At 45.7% G+C, this 25,195-nt stretch overlaps 1 protein-coding gene across 2 annotated transcripts in view; it reads left to right on the top strand.

The window, feature by feature from the left end:
- The window catches only part of RSPO2 (R-spondin 2), a 425,713-nt gene that overhangs the window by 234,189 nt on the left and 166,329 nt on the right, over positions 1–25,195 (top strand). For both annotated transcript variants that reach the window (XM_069621504.1, XM_069621503.1), the window contains one exon: positions 6,600–6,788. In XM_069621504.1, the coding sequence (XP_069477605.1) occupies positions 6,600–6,788 (189 nt within the window). The remainder of the gene's footprint in view (positions 1–6,599; positions 6,789–25,195) is intronic.

Here is a 25,195-nt window from a genome sequence, read left to right as displayed (position 1 = left end):
CTATTTTGTAACTAAAATATGTGCCCCTGCCTGGAAACTGACATATTCCACAGTGTTAGAATTATAGCTAGTTAGGCCCGATGTTTCATGAGTAGCGATATGTATGCATGATGGTGGCATTATGGAACTTTCATTCAGTGATATTTTACGCAATTGGCAGAGGTCCATATGGGACCCCAAATGACACAGTGCCCTCCTTGTAATCTGAGCTCTTTGGTGGAATGCTGCTAGTCCACTTTCATAAAGTCCCCAAGTAGTGTAGGGTGGGTCTCACATTTCAGGCCACAAGGATGGTCTTCTTTCTCTACTCCCATTGGCAGGATCAGTTGTCTGTGTCCATATGCTGCAAAATACAAGTGAAATTCCCTTTCATCATCCTTTCAAAATATTGTCATTTAGTGCCTGGGCTGAACATTATTGTCTCGAAAACATTGTCTTGGTGGTGCACAACTTTCCAATGGAGAGTCAGATAATGTTATAGTGATAAGCACTAAAGGTAAAATGAGGGCAAGCTAGAAAAAAATAAAAACAAATTTAAAAAGCTGCGAGGAAGGGGGTGCTTTAGCAAAGGTTTGAGAGAAGGGAAAGGGAACATTGAAGAATGAAATCATCAACAATATCTCAATCAGCGCTCGGTTGAAGCATGATCTGGGAAGATAGATCAGAGGCAATGTGCTGTGATAGATCAGAGGCAATGTGTTGTGCAACATGAGTTCGAATCGCGCTCTGGTGCTTAGAAGGTAGAAGAGTCAGGGATTAAGTGCAACATAAATCGCCAATAAGATATACACGTGCATAGAGGACTTTTCCCTCCATGTTTTCGACATCATATTCATAAATTGTATAGCAAAGCATGGGCATTGCAGACAAAAAACCCAACCATCAATTTATATGAGTTCTAATACATTTGGTAGTAGCTATTAATGGTGAACTTTAAAACTTGGTGAATCTGCCATGAAGCGCTATATGGAAATCTGATATTGGTATTAGGTATAATTGCTTCCCTAGTGGCATATGCCCGGGCAGATGAGAGGAATAGAACATTGTGGGTGAGTTCTGTGCCACAAGTGAAAGGATGTTTTCTGCTGAAATCTAAGCCTATTGTGCATTCTTAGCAATAATACCCGTTTCCCAAAGAACTCCACAACTTCTGTAGCCACTTTTAAGGGCTAGAATAATAGGGGTTATTGTTCCCCATACAAGCTTCCCAGACATTTATGAAGAGGTTCTAAACCTGCTAAGTTAGCCCACACACCTGCAATGTCAATGCATTCTGAAGCATGATAGACACGAGTCAAACCGGCTTTGGTTCTGCTTTATACAAAGAAACCTTATGTAACATAATATAACGTGTGTAGTTTGCTTAATAGGTGGTATCTATTCTAAAGCACTACCAGCTTATTTCCAAACATGTATGCAGTAACATAATGCATTTAAGGACAGAGATCACTGGGCCTGGCAACACAGCCTAGGAACACCATGATTTAAGGAGCATAAACAAGAAGTGGTTATATTCAATAATGTGAGACTAAACAAGAGTGTTGAGGGAAACGTCTTCTTATGTATTACATTGTGTACATGTTATGCATTTGATGATGGCATCACTGTTATTAATATTACACGCTGCACGCATAAAGTGATGTGAAATCTAGACCCTGCTGTAACATTATATGCGACTGCATTGCTACTTTTGCTAGATAAAGTAGCCAATATCTGTGCAACATGTGTGTACATGGAAAGGCATGAACACAGCACATCCGTGTGGGCTGACAATAGATTATTTAGAACTATTTTCCACTGCCAGTTCGTTCTAATGCTGGAGATGCTTCTGTTTGTTGATTGAGGGCTGGGCAATGGTCTACCGCCAGCAGATCATTGCCCTCCATTGGCCTTGGTTCTTGTAAAGCCATGCTTGGTCTTTAGGAGCAGGGAGATGGCTCGCCTGATGGCTAGATTCCGCTGCCTGGGCCTGTAGTTAATAGTTTGCTTGTCATTGTGCCTCATTCCTTTAGGTGCCGAAAGGGTACTGGAAGTGGTATCCACCAAAGCGCTATGCTTCGAGATGAAAGGTGACCGAAAAGCACCAAAGTTTGGAGCTAATTAACCGCCGTGGGGCACACCTCAAGATTACTCACAACACCGGTGGAGTCAATTTGAATGGGCTACGCCTCATGCATATGTCTACTGTCCAGTGACATATCCTCATCCATCCATTTTCCGGTCTAATACTTGGACATTTGTGTTTTACCGTAATGCATGTCTGGTGCGAATGGGCATGCATGGCGGTTGGAGGAGGCCGTGGGATGGTACATGCTCCTGCAGGTCTCTACATGCTGCAGTGGGTAACCAGTGCCTTATGCTCCCAATTCACCTTCAGTGCTCCTGTTCCATGGTCTCCTTCGAAACCTGCGTATATAGCCCAATTGTCCCAACGTCACTAGCAAGATACTATGCGTTTGGACACTTCGCAAGGAATCCGAGACCTGGCTAGGAGCTCTGATCTACATCTTGCAATAACATGGAGGCACGTTGCCTCCCAAATGGTCAGAGTGAGATTTAGTGGCCGCCTTGTCAGATGCCGATGACAAGGAATCCTAGCCTCTACTTGCTTTGCTGCTATGACCTCTTTCCCTCTGAGAGACCACACGCCTGCACCCGTGTGCCTTCTCCTCCCACCTCGGGCATATACAGCACTGTAACACAAAAACGAACTGAAGCAACAGCAGATGGACCTTTATTTCTCTTAAATCTGCCCGTTAATACGACTATGGCCCTTTCGAATAGCTGAAACCCTCCAATGGCAATGGCCTATTTTTCTAAGAATGTACAATAGAGACGCCTTCATCACTGTCGTCTGTAGAGGATAACTCAGGGGCAACGTGCTTGACTTGGAAGCAAGACGACGTGGAGCAACACAGGTTCGATCCCTGGGTCCGCACTGATAAACCTCTCTGGTATTAAGCGCATTATAACTAACCAATTAAAATTACAATTACTTCTTCATAACTAAGGCAGACCACCGATGTCATTACTTTCTCGTAGCTTAGCAGATTGCTTGTGCTCACTGCTGAGGTTTAAAATGGCGGATGTTGAGCCCCCCACTTTGCATGCAGGCGCAAGCAATCCCCATTCCACAGTACAGCATGGAGCGCCTCCTCGAAAATACTGAAACTTTGCCCTTCCGCAACGAGATTAAGAACGTGGGTCCCATTTCCACGTAGGAAAAAAGCATCGGTCGTGCCAGATAGCCGTACTCATTGCAATCATGTACACGCTGTATAATTCCCAGTCTACAATTACATTCGATCTTAAAATGCCTTCGTGCATCGAAAGCTTTCAGGACATAGAATCCTCTAATGTTACAGGGGTTAAGAAAATACGAGGAGAGAATTTTCAGCGATTATGCTTCAGTCAGCAGGCTGCAGCTAGAAACCCAATAGCTCTGATCACCATTTGTGGGCTGTAACTACGTGCACACGCTGAAGGGCTTGTGAATATGCATCTGGGGGACTGCTTAGAAACATAGAAAGCTGGAGAGGTTATGGGATGATGACGCAGAATAGTGGAGGAGCCAGGCTTAGCACAAGAGGGGTGAAGGGCCCCTCGCGTGCCACTGGGCACAAGCATGTCACTCATTTGCACATGATGGTGAGGCACAGCAGGGTCTGAAAAGATCCCAGTGAGGTAATTGTGCACCAGCCCCAACTAGCCCCACACTGCTGTGGGACAGCCAATCTGGCAGCAGTACCTGTTTCTGATAAGCTCCTTCCATTTCTTTATCTTAGTCATTGAACACACATCTTAATCTATCCCCTTTTATGCTTTGCCATCTACTGTTCAATGCTTATCCATTCACTGCTGCATTTTCGATACTGTGAGTTGGCTATTTTCAAGGCTCCCTTCTGACCGCATGGCTAGGTTGCTTCCCACCCCATAAAATATGTGTTAACAACATAAGCCAGCCTTTTCAGTCTCCATCCCTTATAACATCACATATAACCATTCTACTGAACACCGAACCAAACACCAATGACATGAAACTCCAGCAAGCACAGATCCGACATGCAGAAACTGATGCAAATCACTACACAAACCCACGCTTGAAGCTACTATAATGACCCACTGACCACCCAAGAGAAACATTGTGCTCAAACTTACCATAACAGACATTTAAATAATTCAAAACATACATTTCCACCTCAGGGTACATCCAGGCCACATCCCAAAGGACTCTGACCCAAAAACACCCCAAAGCTTGCACAACGTCCAGTCTGTTCCATTCAGCATACACCAACACACCCTCGACGCAATCTTGGGCGTCTCCCTCTGCTCTTGATCACCAAAACCTACATATTTTCCTGCAGCCCCAAAGCACCAAGAGCTTGTGAAAATGCGAGTAGTGTGCTATACAAAAACCATATAACATATAATTAGTGTTTAGTATTAAAGAATCAAACACCCCAACCAATGTTCTGCAGATATAAATCAAAGACATCATACACTAACTAATTCAGATAAACACAAATTAATATAATTTTCATCTTACATGCTAATTTGCTAAACTAAATCAAGTGCACATTTTTGCAACTATATGCTGACTTTGTATGCCTGCTGTACATATCTGACAGCGTAGGCTTCTATCGAGTCTGTGGGAATTGGGTACGGAGACTAAAATCATACTGTCTGTTGTTGCTAAACAAGAGTTCTAGCAATCGGTCAAGATTATCCATCTGACTTTCATCCCAGCATGCAGTGTGGTGTGCTGTTTTGTCAATGTTTCTACCTTAAACTAACTCACAAATTGCAAACGCTTGACATGAGCTATTATTTGCAAAGAGTAAAGTTATTGCACCCCTCCAGAGTTCCTAATGATTCCAATGGAACCATCTGCATGAGGCCCTTGATGACAAACACCAAGATAAATGTGCCTGCAAGGTCACTGCTGAACTGCTTATGACACTCCCTCGTGAAGACTTGAGGTCCATCACAGGCGTGATCTCTGGCATATCATACTGGTGCACTGCAAAACAATGCCTGTTACTACTTTCACAAGACAATAATACATTGCAGACTCGATGTCATCAATTGTTGTCAATTCATTGGGTGTTGGAATCCTCTGTTACTGAAAGGTTGTTTAAGTGTGATGCACATCCAACAATAGCTCAGGCTTTTCACTTCTTATCAATAAACACCCAATGATTGCTCCGTCTCATGATTTCTTACGACTTTGTGCTCAATAATTGCGCAATCTAATAATATATCACTTGCTGTAGGACTTTGAATTCCACCACTATATACATTTATTTCAAGACTGTGAAAACAACCACTGCACCTGAGCCGTGGATCGTCGCTGTTTTTCACCATGATGAGCTTTGTCCATTGAAAGGTTTTGATCTCAGAACAGGTCCTAGAAAACCCATTGCAAACACCCCCAACCACGGGGAAGATCACACCACTGAATGCCAAATAATTCCCAAAACATCTTTCGTGGAGTTTGTGTATTCCCAAGAAAATCCTAAAGTCGGCCTGGCCTACTGTCACTACTCAATGCTTGTTAGACCGTGTTCTGCTTAAACACAACAGATTCACCTGGAGCATTTCTTAATTTCCCCAGGCTTTTTAGATAAAAAAAAACCTGCATTTCTTGATTCACTGATCAGTGCAATTCTTGTGGGTATGAATACATGCAATAATCTCCATATCATATGTGATTATTTTTACATGCATATGCCTTGGAGACAATCTGTAGATGGGCTTCTTTTGCTATTCAGTGTATAAAGAAGCACAGTCTGCTATATGAACAGCCAGAAAACTTCAAGAAGATTGGTCAAGTGTGTATGACATCTGTCCTCAGATGGTCAACATAGGCATTTTAAATGGCATCTTTGAGACCATGAACAATTTTTGCGACAATGCTTGTGTCTTTGAGTAATAATAGATCCATAGGCATTTTTCATGCCAGATAAATCACTTGGTTTAAATGTTTGTCCTCAGATATATTTCATTAAGGGTATTGCTCACACATGTTGCAAGCATTCGTAATACGTAACAGCCATTTGGAACATGGAGAACACGGGATTCATCTTCCAGGACTAGCCTGCATTCCACGCATTCTATGGCCACTGCCTGCCATTCACCTTTTCCTGTCTGGCTCTACCCCTTAGATCGACTTGCCTGAGCAGGCTTCCTCCCTTACGCCTCCCCTCTCCGCCCTTAGTCCTGCTTCTCTGGCCACCTCTTCCCTATGGCAGTCATCCTCTTTCCTCTGCCCCAACCATCGTGGCACTGTGGATGTCATCTTGCAAGCAGAACATGTCACAGCTTTGATTGTCAGTTTGTTTTGATTTCCCTTTGCTTTTTCTATCCTGCCCCACTATATCACTGCAAACCCATCGATGCTAATGGTGATATTTGCCTGAGGGTGTTCTATGCCTATGGGGGTTCTTGCCGCCCGGCCCGTGTATACTCCATCTATGTCGGTACAGCCAATGCATAGTGCGCTGTAGTCCTGCATTGCGCACCAATGTCATTATTAACAAATGTTTTGTTGCCAGTTCAAAGTGACCTGATCTTATTTTGAAATGTTTTTCTTTTCACAGCTAGCTATGGACCGAATCCGATCTGCAAAGGCTGCTTGTCCTGTTCGAAGGACAATGGGTGCATGCGATGTCAGCCCAAACTCTTCTTCTTCCTCCGGAGGGAAGGCATGAGGCAGTTCGGGGAGTGCCTGCATTCATGCCCCTCGGGGTATTATGGACTCCGAGCTCCAGACATGAACAGATGTTCAAGTAAGTGCCCCACTCCTGAGCGCATTTCTCTCATTAATGGTGCCTACTCCATTGCTGATGGTTTAGTAAATACTGCAGTAACTTGGCCTATGTAATGTAATGCAAATGGTCTTATATAGAGCCCTTCTGACACTATTAGTGGCCTTGCTGTGCGTAGCTCTTTAAGAAACAGATGAGTGGGCTTCATTGAGTCGACAATAGGAGTGGCAGATGTGAAACCTGCAGTGTGGGTGGGTGCAGATCAGAAGTCCCCCGGTTCCTGAGTGGCAAACTGATTTCTATGGGCAAGAAAACCTAGGAGTATGCTATCCATAGGGAAGAGCCCAAGATCTGATAGACTACAGTGGTTTTGGTCTGGTTAGTCGCTGATGTGAGAGAGCATGATACAGCTAAAAAGGAGAGTTTAGCCATTGGCTTAGTTTATGTTGATGAGCAAATAGCTAGGCCTAAGGTGGCTCTCTTTTGGTGGTGTGCCGGTCTAGTGTAATGTGGTAGAAGATCTTAGTTAGTTTGGGGACGGGAGGGTGCACTCCTATCCCAGGTCATTTGCAGATATGTCCCATTTCTATAGCTCACAAAGCTCTCTCTCTCTCTCTCTCTCTCTCTCTCTCTCTCTCTCTCTCTCTGCTCTCTCTCTCTTTGTCTCTCTTTGTCTCTCTCGTGGGTTGGTCCATGATGTGGCGGCCTCAGAGATACAGCCTTCTGAGGAAGTGCATGAAAGTTGGAAAGGGGACAGATGTAGAAGAGAGGACAAGTGGTGTGGCACTGGAGGCCGGGGAAAGTATCACTTCAGTTTTCGAAAGGGTAGGCATCCAGTAAAGCAACGCCATCTAGTGATTCTAGTGATGGGTAACGAACAGCTAGTGATGTGAGGAGACAGCGCAATACTAAAAGACTAAAGGATTTCTGCAGTATCAGTAAATAGATTCTATGAGTGAGCTATCGGCTAACTGGCATTTTCTTAGTTCCCAGGTACTTTTATTAATCCAGCCTTAAGAAATCTACTCCAAAGGCATAAACAGTGGGTGATTGTCTGTGTTGCTCTCTGGAGTTCACCTTGGCCCAGCTACATTTGCCATGATACAGTGCAAGGTGTGCAAAGCCAGCAGCCTATTGGGTGGTACTTGCTTGTGCATTGCTGTGCAGGTAATCCTCCCTAGTTGTCTTCAATGGCTGCCCTCGATTAGAGAAACAGGGTGCAACTGTCCTGTCCCCCACTCATGAGTAAAATATGCCAGATGAAAACATTTGCTGCAGGGCTGCTTGTGAAGGATAGATGTGGGATCCATGGTGTGGAGCAGAGTTAGAAGGTGGGTTTCAGCACTTGCATCTGGGCATTTATCAACCGCCTCGGGGGGGGGGGGGGGGTAGAACTGGTCATAGGGAGTTTTTTCCGCAGTAGAATTAGAGAAAGTACATTTTGAAAAATGTCTTTCGTCTAATTTTGCCACAGATATATGTGGGGCGTGGGTTTAGGAGAATAATTAATACAAGGGAGTGAAGAGGGGGCTGCAGGAGTGCGTATATTTGCGGCACAATCTTCCTGTAAAAAAACAAAATTCAACAAAATCTACTACAATCGAAAAGATTCAACCAGAACACATACAACCGGGCAACTGCAAATGGAATAGAAGTGTATAATGACAAACTGGGAGCTCACTGATGGACTGAGATTTCCTGGACAAGAGGTTCCAAATGAAGCCGTCTTCACCACGGGTATAAACTGTGTCGGCACACCTCTGCGTGCCCCTCGTTGCCGCACCCCCTCTTGAATATTTTGTGTGGATGGGATGGTGTGGGTTGCCAGTGGGAATGCAGTGCTGTAAACGGGTTGTCGTACTGATATGTCTACACTTTCCAGGAGGTGCCACTGCATTTGTGCATGGGCATGTTTAGGCCTTATGAAGTAAATGTCCGGAGGACATCATCAGTCTGTTTCCTCAGTTGGTTCCCTTGAGGAGCTACACCAACAGTTTCCAGTAAAGGCCGCTATTATTGACCTTTGGGCCTCATTCCGAGTCAGCCGGTCTGGTAAAAAAAAGTGCCAGTATTCATGGATACCAGCACTTTATCAGAGTGGCTGACTGCAGGCTTTCTGGTGGGGCACCTGGGTTCCCTCCAGCTAAATGGTGGAGGTAAGGCAAGTACAGTACCGGCAAAAAAAGTCCTCATTGCCGGCACCGGCTTTAGCAGTACCTCTTATGAAGGCAGATCCCCTTATGGAGTCCTATAGGACACCATGAATGCGGATTACCTCTTCCTCTGGCACTCGTAATCTGGCGACAATGCCGGCAGACTGAGTGCCATAAACTTTAACATCCTTTGCCGGTATCCTGGTGAGGTTACCGCCAGGATACTGGCAAGGTTGGAATGAGGCCCTTTGTCTTGCCCTTGTGACTTTCATTTCACCTATACGTTGAAGAATGTGTGTTTCCTCGGACGTGCCGTGCCTGTCCTATCAGGATCATTAATTAAAAAGGCCTTCATAACAACATGCGTGCATACTGTACTAGGCAATATCAGAACGCATTTCCATCCACTAGCAAATCCCACAATTGACTCATCCTAAAATGCTCAGGTGTGACCTCGGCTATCGTCCAAGGCTGTGCATATCTCATTTCTTTAAATGCATGTGATTGTTTTGCACCTCACCAACGTCTTGAATTCAACAGAAAGATGTGTACAGCTAGTTGTTAGATTGTCTACATTTCCAAAGACAGTATAATATTTACATTTCTGCCTTCTTATTTCTTGCCAACACTGTGATGCATGGTTGAAATAGGCATTGGACCCTCCCATTTAATGACTTAGCAGATTCATTCCTTCTGTGTGAGCCCTCCTAGCTTCATGTCCCACAGCCAAGCTGTAGTGGCACCTGTGATGCTGGAAATGCATCGGAGGAACAGGGCATCCGTATCCTTGTCCTTTACTGCTTTTTATCGTGTCTTTTGTCGTGTTTACCGCGCAGGAGTTCATGTGGGACTCCTGGTGGTGCAGCTCTCTCTCTTTTGGTTTGGTGAGCAGACCCATGGGATACCCTTATGGCACCCATGGGTAGGGGTGCAACCCTGTGCCCCCAGTGTATGTTTTTGGGCACCTGTGTGTAACCCACAGAGCAGGGTACGGGCTGGTGGCAGCTACGTGCTGAAATGCCTGGTGCCCTGGGCGTCCTCCATTTTGGGATGCCCAGTCCCTGTCATTTGGAGTCGGTAGATTCCGGATGGAGACAAAATGGCCCCCATTGCCTCTTGCCTTCCATCACCTGTTACCTTGATCTTCCCGAAGTCCCGGGAAGCCCTGCCTCTGTCCCTTCCCCCTGACTGGCTGTTGGGTGGAAGTTCCATATATGGTAGTGTGGGGAATTGCTGACCAAACTGGCTGGTGCCTTCTCAACGACCGTATGTAGCGGGTACGCCTGTGGGTGGGACCTGGGTGAATGGTGTGTGTGACGAATATGCATTCTATGTTGTGGCTGTCTAGTATCTGGTGGTTGACACAATGGTTGAGACAGCCCTGCCGAAACCAGTATGAATGCAGCTTGGAGTGTTGAATGGCTCGGTACTTGTCCCAATACAGATAACTTGTTGTGAGTTTCTGGAGAGAAGTGAATGGCCTGAATGCCCCGTGTGCCTGATTGGCTGCCTGCCTGCATGAATGACCGTAGTCTTGATTGGAAGCTTGAGTGTGACCCAGCGGAATGAATGGGAGATTAACAGTATATCTGGGGATGTCTCACTGCTAGGAATCGTGTTCAGAAGCTGAAGTCCACTACGACGAGTAACTGAAGTACCTGAAGCTTGATCTTGAAACCCTGCTGGACGAGAGCAATTGCTGTTGCTCTCCTTCGCAATCTGAAAGCTGCTGTGCTTCAAGAACTGACCCAGAGAGGACCTGGTAAGGTGCCCTCTTCCCGAGCTACGAGGGACCATCGTGCACAGCGGATCTTTGCCTAAGCTCCCTGGTAGACAGACCTTCGACAGGCTGCCGATCCAATATGGGGATTGCTGCGGAACTGCAAGGAGAAGCGCCTTAACTGTTGTCCGCCACTGTCGACGACCGTCGTCGCCAACTGGAGCCGCGGTGCTCCCGTTGCCTAAGAACTTAATTGATCCAAGGACGCTATCATCTGCATCGTCGCTGCTGTATCCTGCTGGAGACGGCTTGACCGTCAACGCGCCGAGGAACATCCACCAGTGGGTTTCCCGCCTCCCAAAGACCACAGAGACACTGACGACTCGAGGCCCTTGCTGGGCCACAGTTCTTCAACTCTTTGCATTCCAGAACTATCGACACCGAGGTGCCCCACATGCCTCTTCCTGGCAGGACGTTTACGCTTCCCCGTCAACGAGCACCGCTAAGAACGACGCGGCCACTTCGCCGTCGTAGCTCGACCCATTCTCCGTCGGACGTTCGACGACCCGTGACTCCTGCTTGAAAGGGAGGTAACTCAAGAAGGGTTGTCGATTTCCCCGACTAGGAACGCTACAACGCCAAGGTACTTTGGGGTTGCAGAATTTTTGGAAAGTCTAGTCTGAACAATATATGGACTGGGCTTGTATCTTTCTTCTACCGGTTGCCCAGGTGGGGGGATCTCCACACAGAACTCTGTGTAGGTAGCAGGACCAGTATTCTGCCAATTGCTTAACCATCTTGCTTTCCTCCCTCTCTCTACTGCTGGTTTCCTCTTTATTTTGATCTGTGTGTTATTCTGACCGTATGCACTATAAGGAGATCTAATAACGTTAGTGGTACCACTTTGGAATTGTATATATTTACCATTGTTGATTTTCGGAGTACAAAGTGAGTTATCGTGTATACGGCCTTGAATATTAATTATATAAAGACTGTGTTTTAACCGATACAGTGTGTGGACATTCCTTTGTGGGTGCTTGGGGACTACACTGTACTTAAGAACCAGCTTGTATCACCTCCTGAGAAGCTAGCCTTGATTGCTCCACCACGATACCAATAATAGAGAATCTTGGCAGGGGTCATCTGTGCCTCTCCTCTACCATATAGAGAGCGGAAGTACAGACCCCCCCTCAGATCTTTACAGCACCCTGTTAATATACGGGTTGTGGGGTGGTGACATGACTATCTAGACATGTGCCAGCATGACCCCAGCATACTCCTATCATCTCTCATTCACCTTCAAAACCACAAACCTTTTTACAGTAGATTTACAGTAGAAGAAACTAACCCCTTCTCATGTCAATGGAGTGATAGACTGGAAATTCCCAAACCACTCCATCAATTACTTATTGCTTTTTAAGAATCATCTTTGATTAGTCAATTACATTCACTTTTACCAATACAATCCTAACTTGCCCCTTCCCCAGGGTGTGTCACACATAACACCGAAGATGTCATCAGACATTTTGTTATAAATGATATCACAGACAAAATAACACATTACACCAACAATGTTATGCGCTGCTTCTGAGACCTGAGACCAATGTTTACTTGGACTATATGTTTCAACTTTTTGGGTGCTATGAGCTCTACACCTGATTAATGCACTCTTTGCCACAGTTACGTTATTTGTATGATGTTGAAAAGGCACGCAGCCATGTGCCCTTACTACCCACCATGTCACAATCATTCAGGATGATCGCTGGATCAAGCTGTGGGCACGTGCCTTATAAAACTAGTGAAGCTTGGAAGTAATCTCAAGGGCCCAGAACACAATCTTACTTTCTTACTGTTATTATCCCTTAGCCTTAGGGTCAAGCCCTTCAACCCCTCTCATAGAATGAACTGTCCTCCTATCTAGCCTCTCCTTGTAATTATTAGGAATCCTTATATATTCTAGAAGATCAATATAAATACTCCAGCGTCATACCAGCTTTTTATACTATGAATTTAGCAGGAAAGATGGAGGTAACAGAATTCCCTCCACCTTTTTCCTGCACCGCCAAACTTGTAATGAGGCCCAGTGTCTTCAGCTTTAATCATCTGTTATAATGGCTAGGGACCTTAAGACAACTTGAAACTTTTTTGTGCAGCTGCCAAAACTTGCCGTCCCTTAAGGTGTATTTTACATTCAATTTAGATGACAAATGCAGTCTTTGGACCTTGTGGCATTGCCTACTAGAAAACAAAGTTAACATCTAATTTCAACTTACCTTTGTCATTGCACAATATGACAGGGGACTAGTCAGCTGCACGTTACAAATAAGGGTACCACTCTGCAAAATGGAGGTGGTTATTTCACAAATAGTACACAGAAGTTGACATGGATGGATGACAAGTTTGTCTTGGGAGGATAGCTCAGCGGCAACGTTCTCGCCTAGGAAGCAAGACGACACGCAGCAACACAGGTTCGATCCCCGGGTCCACGCTTAGAAATCTCTGGATATTAAGCACATTATAAATAACCCATCATATATAATATCATATCATGGAAAGTTAGAATAATGACAGTGCCAATATTCGTGGTGGAAACTTCCATGCGGATAAAACCCATACCAAATCTCTTCTTAGCCACAGCTTCCACCAGATAAGAAGTGTTGTGGATTTGTAGGGCTTGCGGTGGGTGCTCGGCCATTGCCCTCACCTGAGCAGTTCATCTAGTGGTTGGTGAATCGCTAGTCCTGCATGAGAGGAACATTGGTATAAGTATAATGTCTCATACCCTACGAATGCCCATCGGCCCGTTGTCCAGCCAGATTTTGGAGAACAGCGATAACACTCTGGCAAAAATGCTGCCCCTGTGGATTGACATTGTATTGCATTCATGATTAATGCTACGTCCAAAACCATGGTCAACGTTTCGGTTCAAGGCCATCGCTAACAACCACCCTCTCGTATTTCAATGCCCGGTGTTGGTGTCATGTTAGCGATAGTCTTTCTGTTCGACCAAAGTGTGGAAAGCTAGCCCAACAACTCAAAAAAATCCTTGAAAGAATGGTGCAGAACAAGCTCAGTGAGCTGGATCACACACATATTATGCAAGTGAATTGCAAATGTGTGCCCACACTGGATATTTAGCTGGTGTATTTTCCTCAACCATCCTGTGGTAATGAGCTCCACATTCCTACTGTATGTTGCATCAAGGCTTGTCCTCTCACATCAAGGGCTCTTTCAATCACTGTATTATGTTACATTGCATTCAGTATTCTAATTATTGTAAATTGCCCTCCCTGAGGGAAAGGTTAGTGCCAGAAAATAAGCTTTACTTAAATACTGGTAGATTTTCCATAGTGTTTGCATAACGTTCTCGCTAAGTGACCTCCACCATTGACAGACAGTGCAACCCTTTCATGAACTGGCTGCAATGCTTTGCTTGGGATGTTTTCAGACTCTGAATTTTCATTATGTCTGTTCCCGCATGCTGTTTGGCAGCCATTCGCGGTCACTAGCTCGGGTGTCTAGTCAGATCTGTCCAATGTCTAATCCCCTGTCATAACCCGCAGTCCAATAGCTAAGCCGCATCGAGAAACAGTTTTAAAAGAAGCGATTTAACTGGCGAATGAATGTACATGGGCGACGCAGGCTCTTCAAGAGCCGCGAGATTGTGTTCATCAACATAGAAGCTTGCTGTAAGGGAGCACAGTAGCCGGCGGACCCTTTATTGGCAATTCATGCGTGCCCACTGACAGTCACGAGCACTAGAGCTCATTTTATAGAACGTGTTGACATGGTCTCTTACATGCACTATTAAGCACCGCCACTGCCAAATATTACGCTGTAAATACCGCAGCCAGATGTAGCACCTCTGAAATTATGGAAATTGTGACTCGTAAAATACATTTTCATCTCAAGCTGCATGCAATATAGCCCTTGCCTCAGAGGTCTGAGAGAGTGCTCGAGCGGGCCTGGTGCGTCATACAGTATTGCGGCCCCTTCACAGCTGGGATACAGAACCCGTGCCATGCATGCCCACCAACGGAAGACACACAGCTGTAGAAGTGTGAAACTATCAACAAGTAATCCACGAGGAAATGCAATCTGTGTTCTGATGTCTTTAGTGCAATCTGCAAAATAAAGTGTTTAACATTTTTTTTTAATTAGTCGCACTTAAAAGCATTGCATGAAAGCTACAGAAACAATGGATTTGTTTCTGAGATAATCTCTTCTCTCCATGGTATTATTTTCCCCTTTAAGTGTATAGTGGTATAATAAAACTTGACAGACCGAGGGAGGTCTAAATCTATTGACTGGGCCAAAGGCGACGGTTATAAGAGAAGGGCCATTATTGCTGGGGTGGCTGCTCCGGGTCACCGGGCAGCCCCCATACTCATGTCGGGGTCACCCGACGAGTCCTGCTGCGCGACGATCACGCCGCGGGTAGTGCCGTGGGGGTCACCCCATGGCGCACCAGGTCACTGGAGCCCACACAGAGCTGGGGGCACCCAGCACACGACGGCCCCGGCACTGGGGGCACCCAGGCCGGGGTCGTCCCCAATCGCCATGGTCACATGGCACTCAGACGGTGGAGCTCGGCGTTGCCCAGCAGGGGCGCCGGCCTCGTGGTGGGCCCGGTCCTTGGGCCTGCACCACGTGGTGTTGCACCAGGCAGGCGCACAGCAAGAACCACACCGGAGTCAATGCATGGTGTGACTGACGAGCCGGAAGCGGCTTGCTTCTTTTATTATGTTGGTCACGTGGCTGGGCCATGTGACCTATTACAACATCCTGGGAGCTTCCATGCTCCCAGGAGGGGTTACCATGCAAAACTTATCCCAAGGGCTTAATGATGGCTCCCAACACATATAAGGCTTTTAGCACATGGAGTTGCAAAACAAAAAGGAACATGATTTTTTTTATTGTTGACAACAACCTTAGCATTCTCATGTAACTTTTAATGTTGATTTAATAAACATGGAACTGTCAACAATAAACTTCACCCATTGTATGTTTCATTGCTGCCTGATATTTTGGGGATTGAGCTGCACCTGCTTCTTTTTGCCTTTACACAGTTGAAGACAATTGTGTCTGTGTGCTTATCTGTCTGCAGTTCAAGTCAGAATATTTTGAATGAGATCTGCACCAGAGATTATGGACTGCATTATAAGCATTCTGACGGGTGCAGAGGCAGTCTATTATAGAATTCATGTGCTAATTAACCTTGAGCGACCCAGTCTCAGGGAGCTACCATGGGTTATGGGCCCTGAAGACTTAGTTGAAGGGCTGTGGGCAGTGAGGGCCCATAATAACTGTTAAGTCCTGGGTCCACCCCCAGGAACTGGATCCAATAGCGATGGCCGTGTCCTGGCCACCTGGATGACAGATCCCCGGGACTAACCAGGGAGACACTGTCAGGTTTCTTACAGTGGGGTATATAAAACTGTTATAACACACACCATTCTTGATAGCATAGGGCAAAACATATAGAAGCTTGTGAAACAGATATCGGCCTGTTATGCTCTGAGCTGTTGGTAGCCTCCCAATGAAGCAATCTGAACAATCTGCGTGCTATATGAAATCAATTCATTGCGCTATGCTGGATGATATAGCACACATATTGTCCAATGAGAATGCTTGTGAAGCATTCCAATGTTTATAATTTTCTTTGTAACCAGCGGGTCTGCAACCATACTTTATTAAAGCATTGTATCCATCAATCCTAGGCACCACTCACAAAGAAGAAACCATCCAATGAAGAATTGAGCAATATCTCTTCCAGACTGCATATTTTCAAGACCTCTTCTCGCAACAACCAACCTTCTTTCCCTGGCCAGAGTGAGGCCCTGTGGAGTGCTCAATTCCCTTGAGACCCTAACTGCATTGTTGCTGTCCATGTGCAGAACCTATGGAAGAAGCAGCAACAATGCAACTACAAGCATCAAAGCCAGCATCACCTGCAGCCTGTAGTTACTAAAGAACCAAACTGAACTGAAGGGAGTCTTCAAAGACATATGTCCTCACGAAGGCTAGCTTTTATCCACCACTGTGCTGTCCCTGGTGTTGAGGAAATGAGCACATCTAACGAGAAATGCCCGGTCACTGTATCTATGGACGGAATCCGTTCCATCAATCTAGCACAAAAAAGTAATATCTTTCTGTTTCTTCAGAATCTATGGCGAAATAGGGCTAAAGTATGAAACCTATATGCCATTTGACATGCAGACCTTAGCTTGTACACACAGGTAGGTGCTGCTGCCAAATCTGCTTTCTTCCAGTTAAATTATTCTCAAGAAACCTTCCCGACATCCCCCAATTGGTGGAAGGTGGACTGGCCAATATCCAACCAAATTCCTGTAATGTCCACTATGCAGACCTACTTGGTTATCACATCTAAGACTGTAAAGAGTTCAGAACACCACTTCCGCGCACTTACAAGGGAGGCATAAGAGATGCGTCAGTAGATGAAAAGAGTGCTTTGCCCCTGGCCTTATGGTCTAGCATTTATTTTGTAACTTGGCCCCCGTTTGTTTCAGAGCTGTTTAAACTCCACACAAGCCTTCAGCACGAAAAGTAAGAGTTATAGAACTTCCCCAGCGAATGTCAGATAATGAGGTGAAATTTGAGCAATATTTATTTTGGAACGCGTCCCACTATGTGAATTTCTGAATGATTTGTAGCTCCAACACTCTAGCTGTGTGGTAAATTGCTGGAATGCATGCTAAACAACCCTCGTGATTAATAAACTGCCTTTGCATAAATGCCCAAGCACAGTTTGTCCATTCTCCGGGGAGGGATTGTACACACGTGTGTACATACCACAGCTTTGGAAGCAGTTTGCAACAGAGTGGGGTGCTTGTTAATATGAAAACATCACTATGCTCAGCGGGAAATGAAAACCAATTGACAGGGCATGGCATGGATTCAATTCAACGTTAGCTAGTGGAGTATTATAAAGCAGGAAAGTTGTGAAAAATGCTTCTCAATAAAGGAACCATGTTCTCGTGCTGCTTGTCTGTGGGAAGAATGGATGATTGCCAGGTACTGACAGGATGTACATGATTATCTTTTACTATCAATACATCACAAACCCACATTTTGGGATGTGCAAGGTTTGTTGTTTTAACTCCAGAAATACAATGTTTTTAGTTTGGTCCTATGGCAACGTGTTTGTGAAAATGAAATGCACATACCAAATAATGATTTACAAATTAGGCATTTTGGGTGGTGCCATGTTGTAAGGTGCTTTTCCCTTTGGGTCTGTGCTGTGAGCACGTGAGCTGTGGAATGGCTGTGGGAGCTTGGATGTAGAATAATGTGAGGGTGGTTACCTTTGAGTGTTCTGTGAATGTCAGTTGGCGGTGAAGTGAACTGCCTGAGAGAGAGGGTGCTAGTGGATGTCTCTGTCTCTATATACACTAATGTACTTACCTGATACCTGTAACCTGATAACCTGTAACTGGAGCTGCATGATGATAATGATGAGTCATTTATAACGCGCCTGTACACAAGTGTTTCTAGGCACGACAAGACAAGGTTGGGAAGACAGAGGAAGGACAGGGGTTGGAGGTTGGAGGTAAGGAATTACCGGCACCGGTAAGGTAAGGAATTACCGGCACCGGTAAGGGTACCGATGCCGGTAATCACTTACCTCTGTATTCCGAGGTCCCTTTGCGGGTCCTTCCTTACCTCCTGCTTTTAGCAGGAGTAAAGTACGGGACCCGCAAAGGTACTTCGGAGATAATTACGGTACTGTAATTTACGGTGCCGTAATTACCTCCTTCCCCATTCCCATTGAGCCCTATGGGGCAGAAATGGGAATGGGGAAGGGCAAAAGGTGAATGGGGAATTACCGGTCCCTCCAACCCTGGAATGGACCGGTAATTACTCCATTCACCATGCCGGATTTGGGACGGTTTGGGAGGCAACCATGGAGCTAATTACTCCATGGTTAGCTCCAAACCCAGAATGAGGCCCAAGGTCATTCAGATCATGCAAGTGCAGGGGGGAGAGGAAAAGTGCCAGAGGGAAGGAAGGGGGAAGTGCAATCAGGGCAGCATTTCTCTAAGTAAGTGCAGCCAGGGCAGCGCGGCTCTGGGTAAGTGCAAGGACGCAGTTCTGTAGGGTTACAGATACAGCCCCAAGTGTGCGGTAGGCCCAGAGGCAGTGGAGGGGCTACTGGTTGTGGAAGAGCCTGCTGCCCATTGAGGTTCTGAGGGTAGAGAGGCAACTAGTCAGTGCAGCAGATAGGTAGGTCAGCAGGGGAGAGAGAGAGGGAAAGCTGAAGTGAAAAGGGTAGTCTTGAGCTTCTCCCGGAAACTCAGGTAGTCCGGCTCAAGTTTGAGAGGGGCAGGGAGGCACCTGCAGAGGAACGAGATCTACCCCTGCTCTCTCCCTGGAAGTGTCTGACCCTCAGAGAGTTAGAAGTGGCTGAGCAAAGGACTTGAGAAGGAAGGTGTTTAGGAAGTGAGAGTTGGATGTAGTGCATGCCGGGCCACAGAAAGTCCTGAGGACTTTGTAGAGGGTCTTGAACTTGATCCTTGCAGCCACCAGGAGCCAGTGGAGAGATTTCAGGGCTGGAGAGATACGAACCATTCGCTTGAGGTCAAGTACAAGTCTTGCAGTCCTGTTCTGGATTAGTTGCAGAGGGTAGATAGTAGAGAAAGGCAGATATGGAAAGAGGCTGTTGAAGTAGTTCAGCCTGGAGAGAACCAGGGCTCTGGAGACAGTGAGCTTCTGGGGGAAAGTGAGAAAAGGAAGAATGCCTCTGAGGAGGTGCAGTTGGTAGTGGGACGAGTTGGTAGCGAGGTCCGTGATGTGAGGAGAGAAGGAGCGAGTGGAGTTGAAGATGACACCAAGGTTTTTTGCCCTGCGGTAGGTGCAGGAAGAGGGCCCAAGTAGAGCGGCCAGCGTGAGAGAGGGAAAGCGGTAGCATGGGACCCAATGAGAAGGAACTGGCATTAAGGCAGAGATCATTGGATCGTTGGAGGTGCACCACTCCCAAATCATGGCTAGACAGTCAGGATTGAGCGTGAGAGGAGAGGAGGCTGAGGGGAGCCTGAAGGAGAGCTGAGTGTCATCTGCATAACATTGAAAGTTAGAGAAGGTAGAGAGGAGGTGGGCAAAAGGGGTCAAGTAGACATTAGAAAAGCCAGGGTGAGAGGTTAGAGCCGAGAGAAACAACCCAAGTTGGACCTGTGAGGGTTGGTGCAGGAGGAAGGAGGTCAACCAAGCCAGGTTCTGATCCGTGATGCCCAGGTTCTCACAGAGACAATCAATCAGGATGGCATGATTGACCGGGTCGAGAGCAGAGGAAAGATCAAGGAGGATGAGGACAGAAGGAAGTCTAGAGTCGAGATTAGTGAGCAGATCCTCGCGGGTGTTCAGGGGAGCAGCTCCCATGCCTCTGGCTGCTCTGAAGCCACACTGATGGTCATTGAGATAACCAACAGATTCAGTGTGGAGAGTAAGCTGGGAGATGGCCAATTTTTCCAGAAGTTTTCCCAGGAAAGGAGTGAAAGAGATTGGGCGGTAGTTTACCAGACTGGAAGAATAGGCAGAACGTTTTTTTCAGGAGGGAGTGCTTTAGGCAGAGGGGAACGTTCCCGTGGCAAAAGAGTGATTGCAGAAATCGGTCAAGGCTGGAGCAAGGGTGACAATGTGGTCCTTGATGGTTCTGGAGGAGCAGGGGACAACCTGCTTCAACAACACTTTCATAGAGCGGACTAGAAACATTGCCAGGTGTGATCAGAGAGAAAGAGGAGTAAGGAATTTGAAGTAAATAATTTATATTTCCTACCTGGGACTGCAGTCTCATGCTTCCAAGAAAGTACCATTCTAACATTGCAACGAGTTTGAAATCCCTGTGTGCAGCTGTCCAAGGGGCATAGAGAAGTTACAGAAAATGAGACATCCACAGCCCTCCCCACCGCAAAAGAGAAGACCCTCTCCCTACATATAAGTTGGCGGCTAGTGACTGATTGGAGTAGCTGGGAGGTGTGACCAGAGAGAAAGAGGAGTAAGGAATTTACTTTCCTTACTCCTTTCTCCTTACCCCAAGGGGGCAGAGGAGGCTTTTCTGCAAGGGGTAGAAGAATGGTGTTGAGAGGGAGCTAGACCAGTACTGTAAGAAGTAGTGGTTAGGCCAAGCAGGCCAGGTAGTCATCTACGAGAGACAGCAGAACAAGTGGGCCAGAGAGTCCTATCTGAACTACCAACGTAGCAGGTCATTTGGCGATGTTGTTGCTAGAGTTGAGCCGACTCTGCAAGGGGCGGGCGAAATTTACCTGCAAGGAACTGTGGAGTCTGTTGATATGGTGCCTGCGAGGGACTACCAGGCAAAAATGGGGTTGAGTTCTGGTTCACAGCAATGGTCCTGGATATATGTGTGGGGAGAAGCCGAGTCTCCACAGGTGTCGTAGTGGAGTGTGCCATTTGGAGACAAGAAGATATGACATTTGACATGCTCAAACGGGCAGCTGTAAGTGGGCTGATGGCTGCTGAGAGTGTCCAAGCGCCACACTTGTCAGAGCCTGACCTGTCAGGTCAAATGACAGGAGAGCTCATAGGAGTTTATAGCAGTGTTTGGGTTTCATACACTATGTCCCAGTGGAGTAACTGGGAGAGGTCCACTCTCTGCAATGTTGTCCTCGTAATAATGACGCTGCAGAATGCTGGCCAATCCAGTGTTCCAAGTCAACCGGAGAAGTGTAAACATAAGTGGTGCATCCCCATATCCCAACGACTTAGCAGAGTCCTTTTCTCTGCGATGACATGAGTATGCCTGAAGCTGGGGGTGCCTGTTTGTAGAAGGGGTCAGGTTGCTGCACAGGGAGGCTAGGAGGTGTGTGGCCTTGGTCCTAAATTGTGCGTGTCAAGGCATGCGACCCGCCGGGCAGAGGGTTGCCAGAGATGTGAAACGGCCTGAATTCATCAAAGGTACTGTACTGCAATGAGAAGAGGTTGCAGTTGGTGCAGTGAACTTGTGGTTGCCACAATGGACAAGGGGTCAAGGACAGCTATGTGCAGAACAGCTTATGACTCAGTTTTGGGGGGGTCTGCACATTTTGTGACAATGTCCCTATTTTGACGCTTTGGGGTATGAGGAACCGGATCTGGATTAGGTGGTTCCTGCCGGAGATGTCAATTGGGCCAAGTGACTGCAGTCTCATCCTTGCAAGGAAGTACCATTTTAACATGAATCACACCCCAAAATGTTTTTTGTTCTTTTTGGTCACTGCAAACAACTTTTTTAACACTGCTTTTGAGACGTTGGTCCTTTTTCAGGGTTTTTCGCTACCATTTCTTTTTGCTTGGACATGGGAGAGGTTTGAATTCCTAAAGAGCAAACATACATAGGGCCTCATTATGAGTATGGAGGTAGCCATGGAGCTATTAGCGCCATGGCTGCCTCCATACCGGGCTCCAATACTGGGTTCCTGCAATGAGGACTTACCGGGTCATTCCGACATAGGAGGACCCGGTATTTCCTCCTTGCAGGAACCCATCCCCATTCCCATTGAGCCCAGATAGGGCTCAATGGGAATGGGGAGGGAGGTAATAACGGGCACATTACAAATGGCCCGTTATTACCTCCCTCTTCCCCTTGAGGGACCCGGAAAGGACACCTGGTTTTACCAGGCGTCCTTACCTGGTCCCGCAAAGGGAACCTCGTAATTGCGCATCCCGTAATGAAGGGTGCCGGTCCCGTACCGGCACCCCTCATTACGGGAGCACAAGCCTCGTAATGAGGCCCATATAGTCTCTCTTCCATCTGAAGTCAGTAAACAAGTACCATATTGTTGGATAACTACAAAGGCCGTGGTTATGGCCAATGTCCAATGCCAGTGTGATCTGTTTATTTCTTAGGCATGCGGATATGGTCCATAGCCATAAGCCTCAGCCATTGGTCATGGTGAATGGCCAGTGGGACACAGTCTTTTTTACTCATTAGCGCAACATGGGCATTGTCCATGGCAAAGGCCATGGCCAGTGAGCAAAGGAGAAGATATGGGAAGATCTAGCATAACAAAGCTCTTGAATGTTATTGAAAACACTTCACTTAAGACAGCTGTAAGATGATCTGGTTCATTGCAACAAAACCCCGGAAATTCAGTGTGTTTTGGAAGTGATGATCTTCTAAACTTGTGGTTGCCCACCCATTGCTTCTCCCATGAGCACATATATGAGATCAGAACACAAATCAACCATGATTTAAACAAGCATTGCCAGTGGCAACAGTTTGGGCTTTTGTGTAGGCATGGGAAAGTCACTTGCCAGGCAGTGCCATAGTGGTATTACCTGGTCATTGATGGTAGCAGGTGCAAAATGGTATGAGTACCTGGGCATCTAATAGCAGTGCCTGACAAATGCCTAATACTTTTTTCTTTCATTCATTTTGTTACAAACTTTTAAAAAAAGAGGACCAGACGCAGTGACAAAACATAAGACTAAAACACAAGAAAAACTTCATGGAAGATTTCAGATTTTCTGCTTTTAACGGGCATCATGCTCTCCTTCCATTCTTTTGTATGAGTAGAGTCAAGTTTGATTGGCAGTTCTAGATTGATTTTTGAGTTCTCTATCACAATGCCATCTACGTGTCAAGGTCAGAATGTACTGGGATGATTAGTTGTGAAACATTGCTCAAATAGGACAGTCTCCTTCTGAAGTTTTCCCAATATCCTTTTCAGGAAGTTGATGAGGGGGAAGGTTATTTTGTTGTTTGCACCTTCAAATATGGCGGCCCACCATTGTTCACCATCCCAAGTCGATTTATTTTCAATTTCGCCTCCAAACAGATTTAATGTCATATTTGCGAAGGGCGGGGCAATAAAGCACTAGATGTTTTAAGTTTTCGTCAGTGATTTGACATAGTCTATACCTTATGTCATTCACACCACTTGTTTTTCTTTGTTTTAGTATTTCCTTTGTTTCAAGTTAGTTTAATTTGAATCTCAGGAAGAAATCCCTTAGGGTTCTGTCCGGAAATTTGATCAGATACTTAGATAAAGTGCTGTAAGCTTCAACTTCAGGTGGTGCCAGCTTCATACACTTGTGCATATTTCTTTGGTTTCATGTGTGTATCCAATCCCATTGCCAGAGTTTTCTTTTCACCTTATCATGATTCCACCAGAGCATTTCATTTGAAGTTTTGAGCATTTCTATCAGATCGTTGCAGCTGTTCACCCAAATTCCTTGTATCGATTGATCACTTTTCTCGAAGATTTTGTTCAGATTCTGGAATTGTGGAATATTGTCCATTCCGTACACTTTCCTGTACAGTGACATCGAGTTCCACAAGATCTTTGCAGTTATGGATGTTAAGCCCAGCTCACACCTAATGCAAGCCAACGGTGTTCCATTAGGTAGATTTAAGATTCTTTTCCAGAATGTGTATTGACATGAGTCGCATACTTTGTACGAACATCCAAACAAGGTCTCAGCTCCATGAATTATGGACGGCACAACCTTGCTTTTATAGAATTCCAGTACCAGTTTAATACGGAATTTTCCATATTTGTTGTTGATCCTTACACCCTGGTTAGTGAAGTTTTTACATTTAGAGTGGATTTCTTTTATCACAGTATCATCATTTCTGTGTGCACTTAGCATGATGCCAAGATATCTAGCTTGGTTCACTTTCTTGAGATTATCGTTGCCAATTTTCCATTGAAACTTTTCATTCGTTTTTTTCCGGCCACATAAGTTCTTTATTCCAGTATTTCTTTCTTTGCGATGTTAATTTCGAGACCATTTTCGCTTGTGTATTCTCTTAGAGCTTGCAGTTTTCGCTGTAGGCCGATTCAGGTTTTATCTAAGAGAACAATATCGTCGGCGTATAGGATCCAATTTATTGGCATCCCGTTCAATCTAGGTGGAAACTATCTGATTTTACTCAGGGCTTGTCCTACATCAGATGTGGAGAAGTTGAACAGGATCGCTCCTAAAGGGCAACCCTGTTTGACACCACGCTCTGTGGTTGTAGGTTTCAACAGGGTGCCACCAGGGTCCAGCCTGATTTTTATATTGGTTTCCAGATATAGTTCTATGATCGCCTGAATGAGGCCCTCGGGACAGTTTTTCTCTTTTAGCTTTTTCCATAGCAGATACCGGTTTACTGCATCAAAAGCGTGTGCTAGGTCCACAAAGGTTAAATATTTGAGTTGCTTTTTTTTGATGGCCTCCATTTTCAGTATGTTAATTATTATTACATTTGGGTTACAGCCAACACCCCTTACAAAGCCGGTTTGTCTCACATTGTAGTTTCCAGATATCTTAATCCATGCTGACAGTTGGATTTGTAGCTGTGTGACAAAACCATTTCCAATTACATCCAATAAGGCGATCAGTCTATAGTTCCTAGGATCACTGCAACATCCTTTTTTGAAAATTGGAGCTATGACCGTGCATTTCCAGGATGCTGGAATTCTCTTTTCTCTTAGGATGATCTCAAATAAAGAATCACACATGTCAGCCCATTCCTCAGGATTTTGTTTTAGTGTACAGTTTGTCAGGCCGTCGGGTCCAGGAGCCCTTGAGGAGTTTAGTCTTTTGATGTT

Source organism: Ambystoma mexicanum, chromosome 5q (genome assembly GCF_040938575.1).
Source record: "Ambystoma mexicanum isolate Mex_15411 chromosome 5q, UKY_AmexF1_1, whole genome shotgun sequence".
Classification (NCBI taxonomy): Eukaryota; Metazoa; Chordata; class Amphibia; order Caudata; family Ambystomatidae; genus Ambystoma; species Ambystoma mexicanum.
The sequence above is the reverse complement of the archived record's forward strand: the minus strand, read 5'-3'. Positions and strand labels throughout refer to the sequence as shown.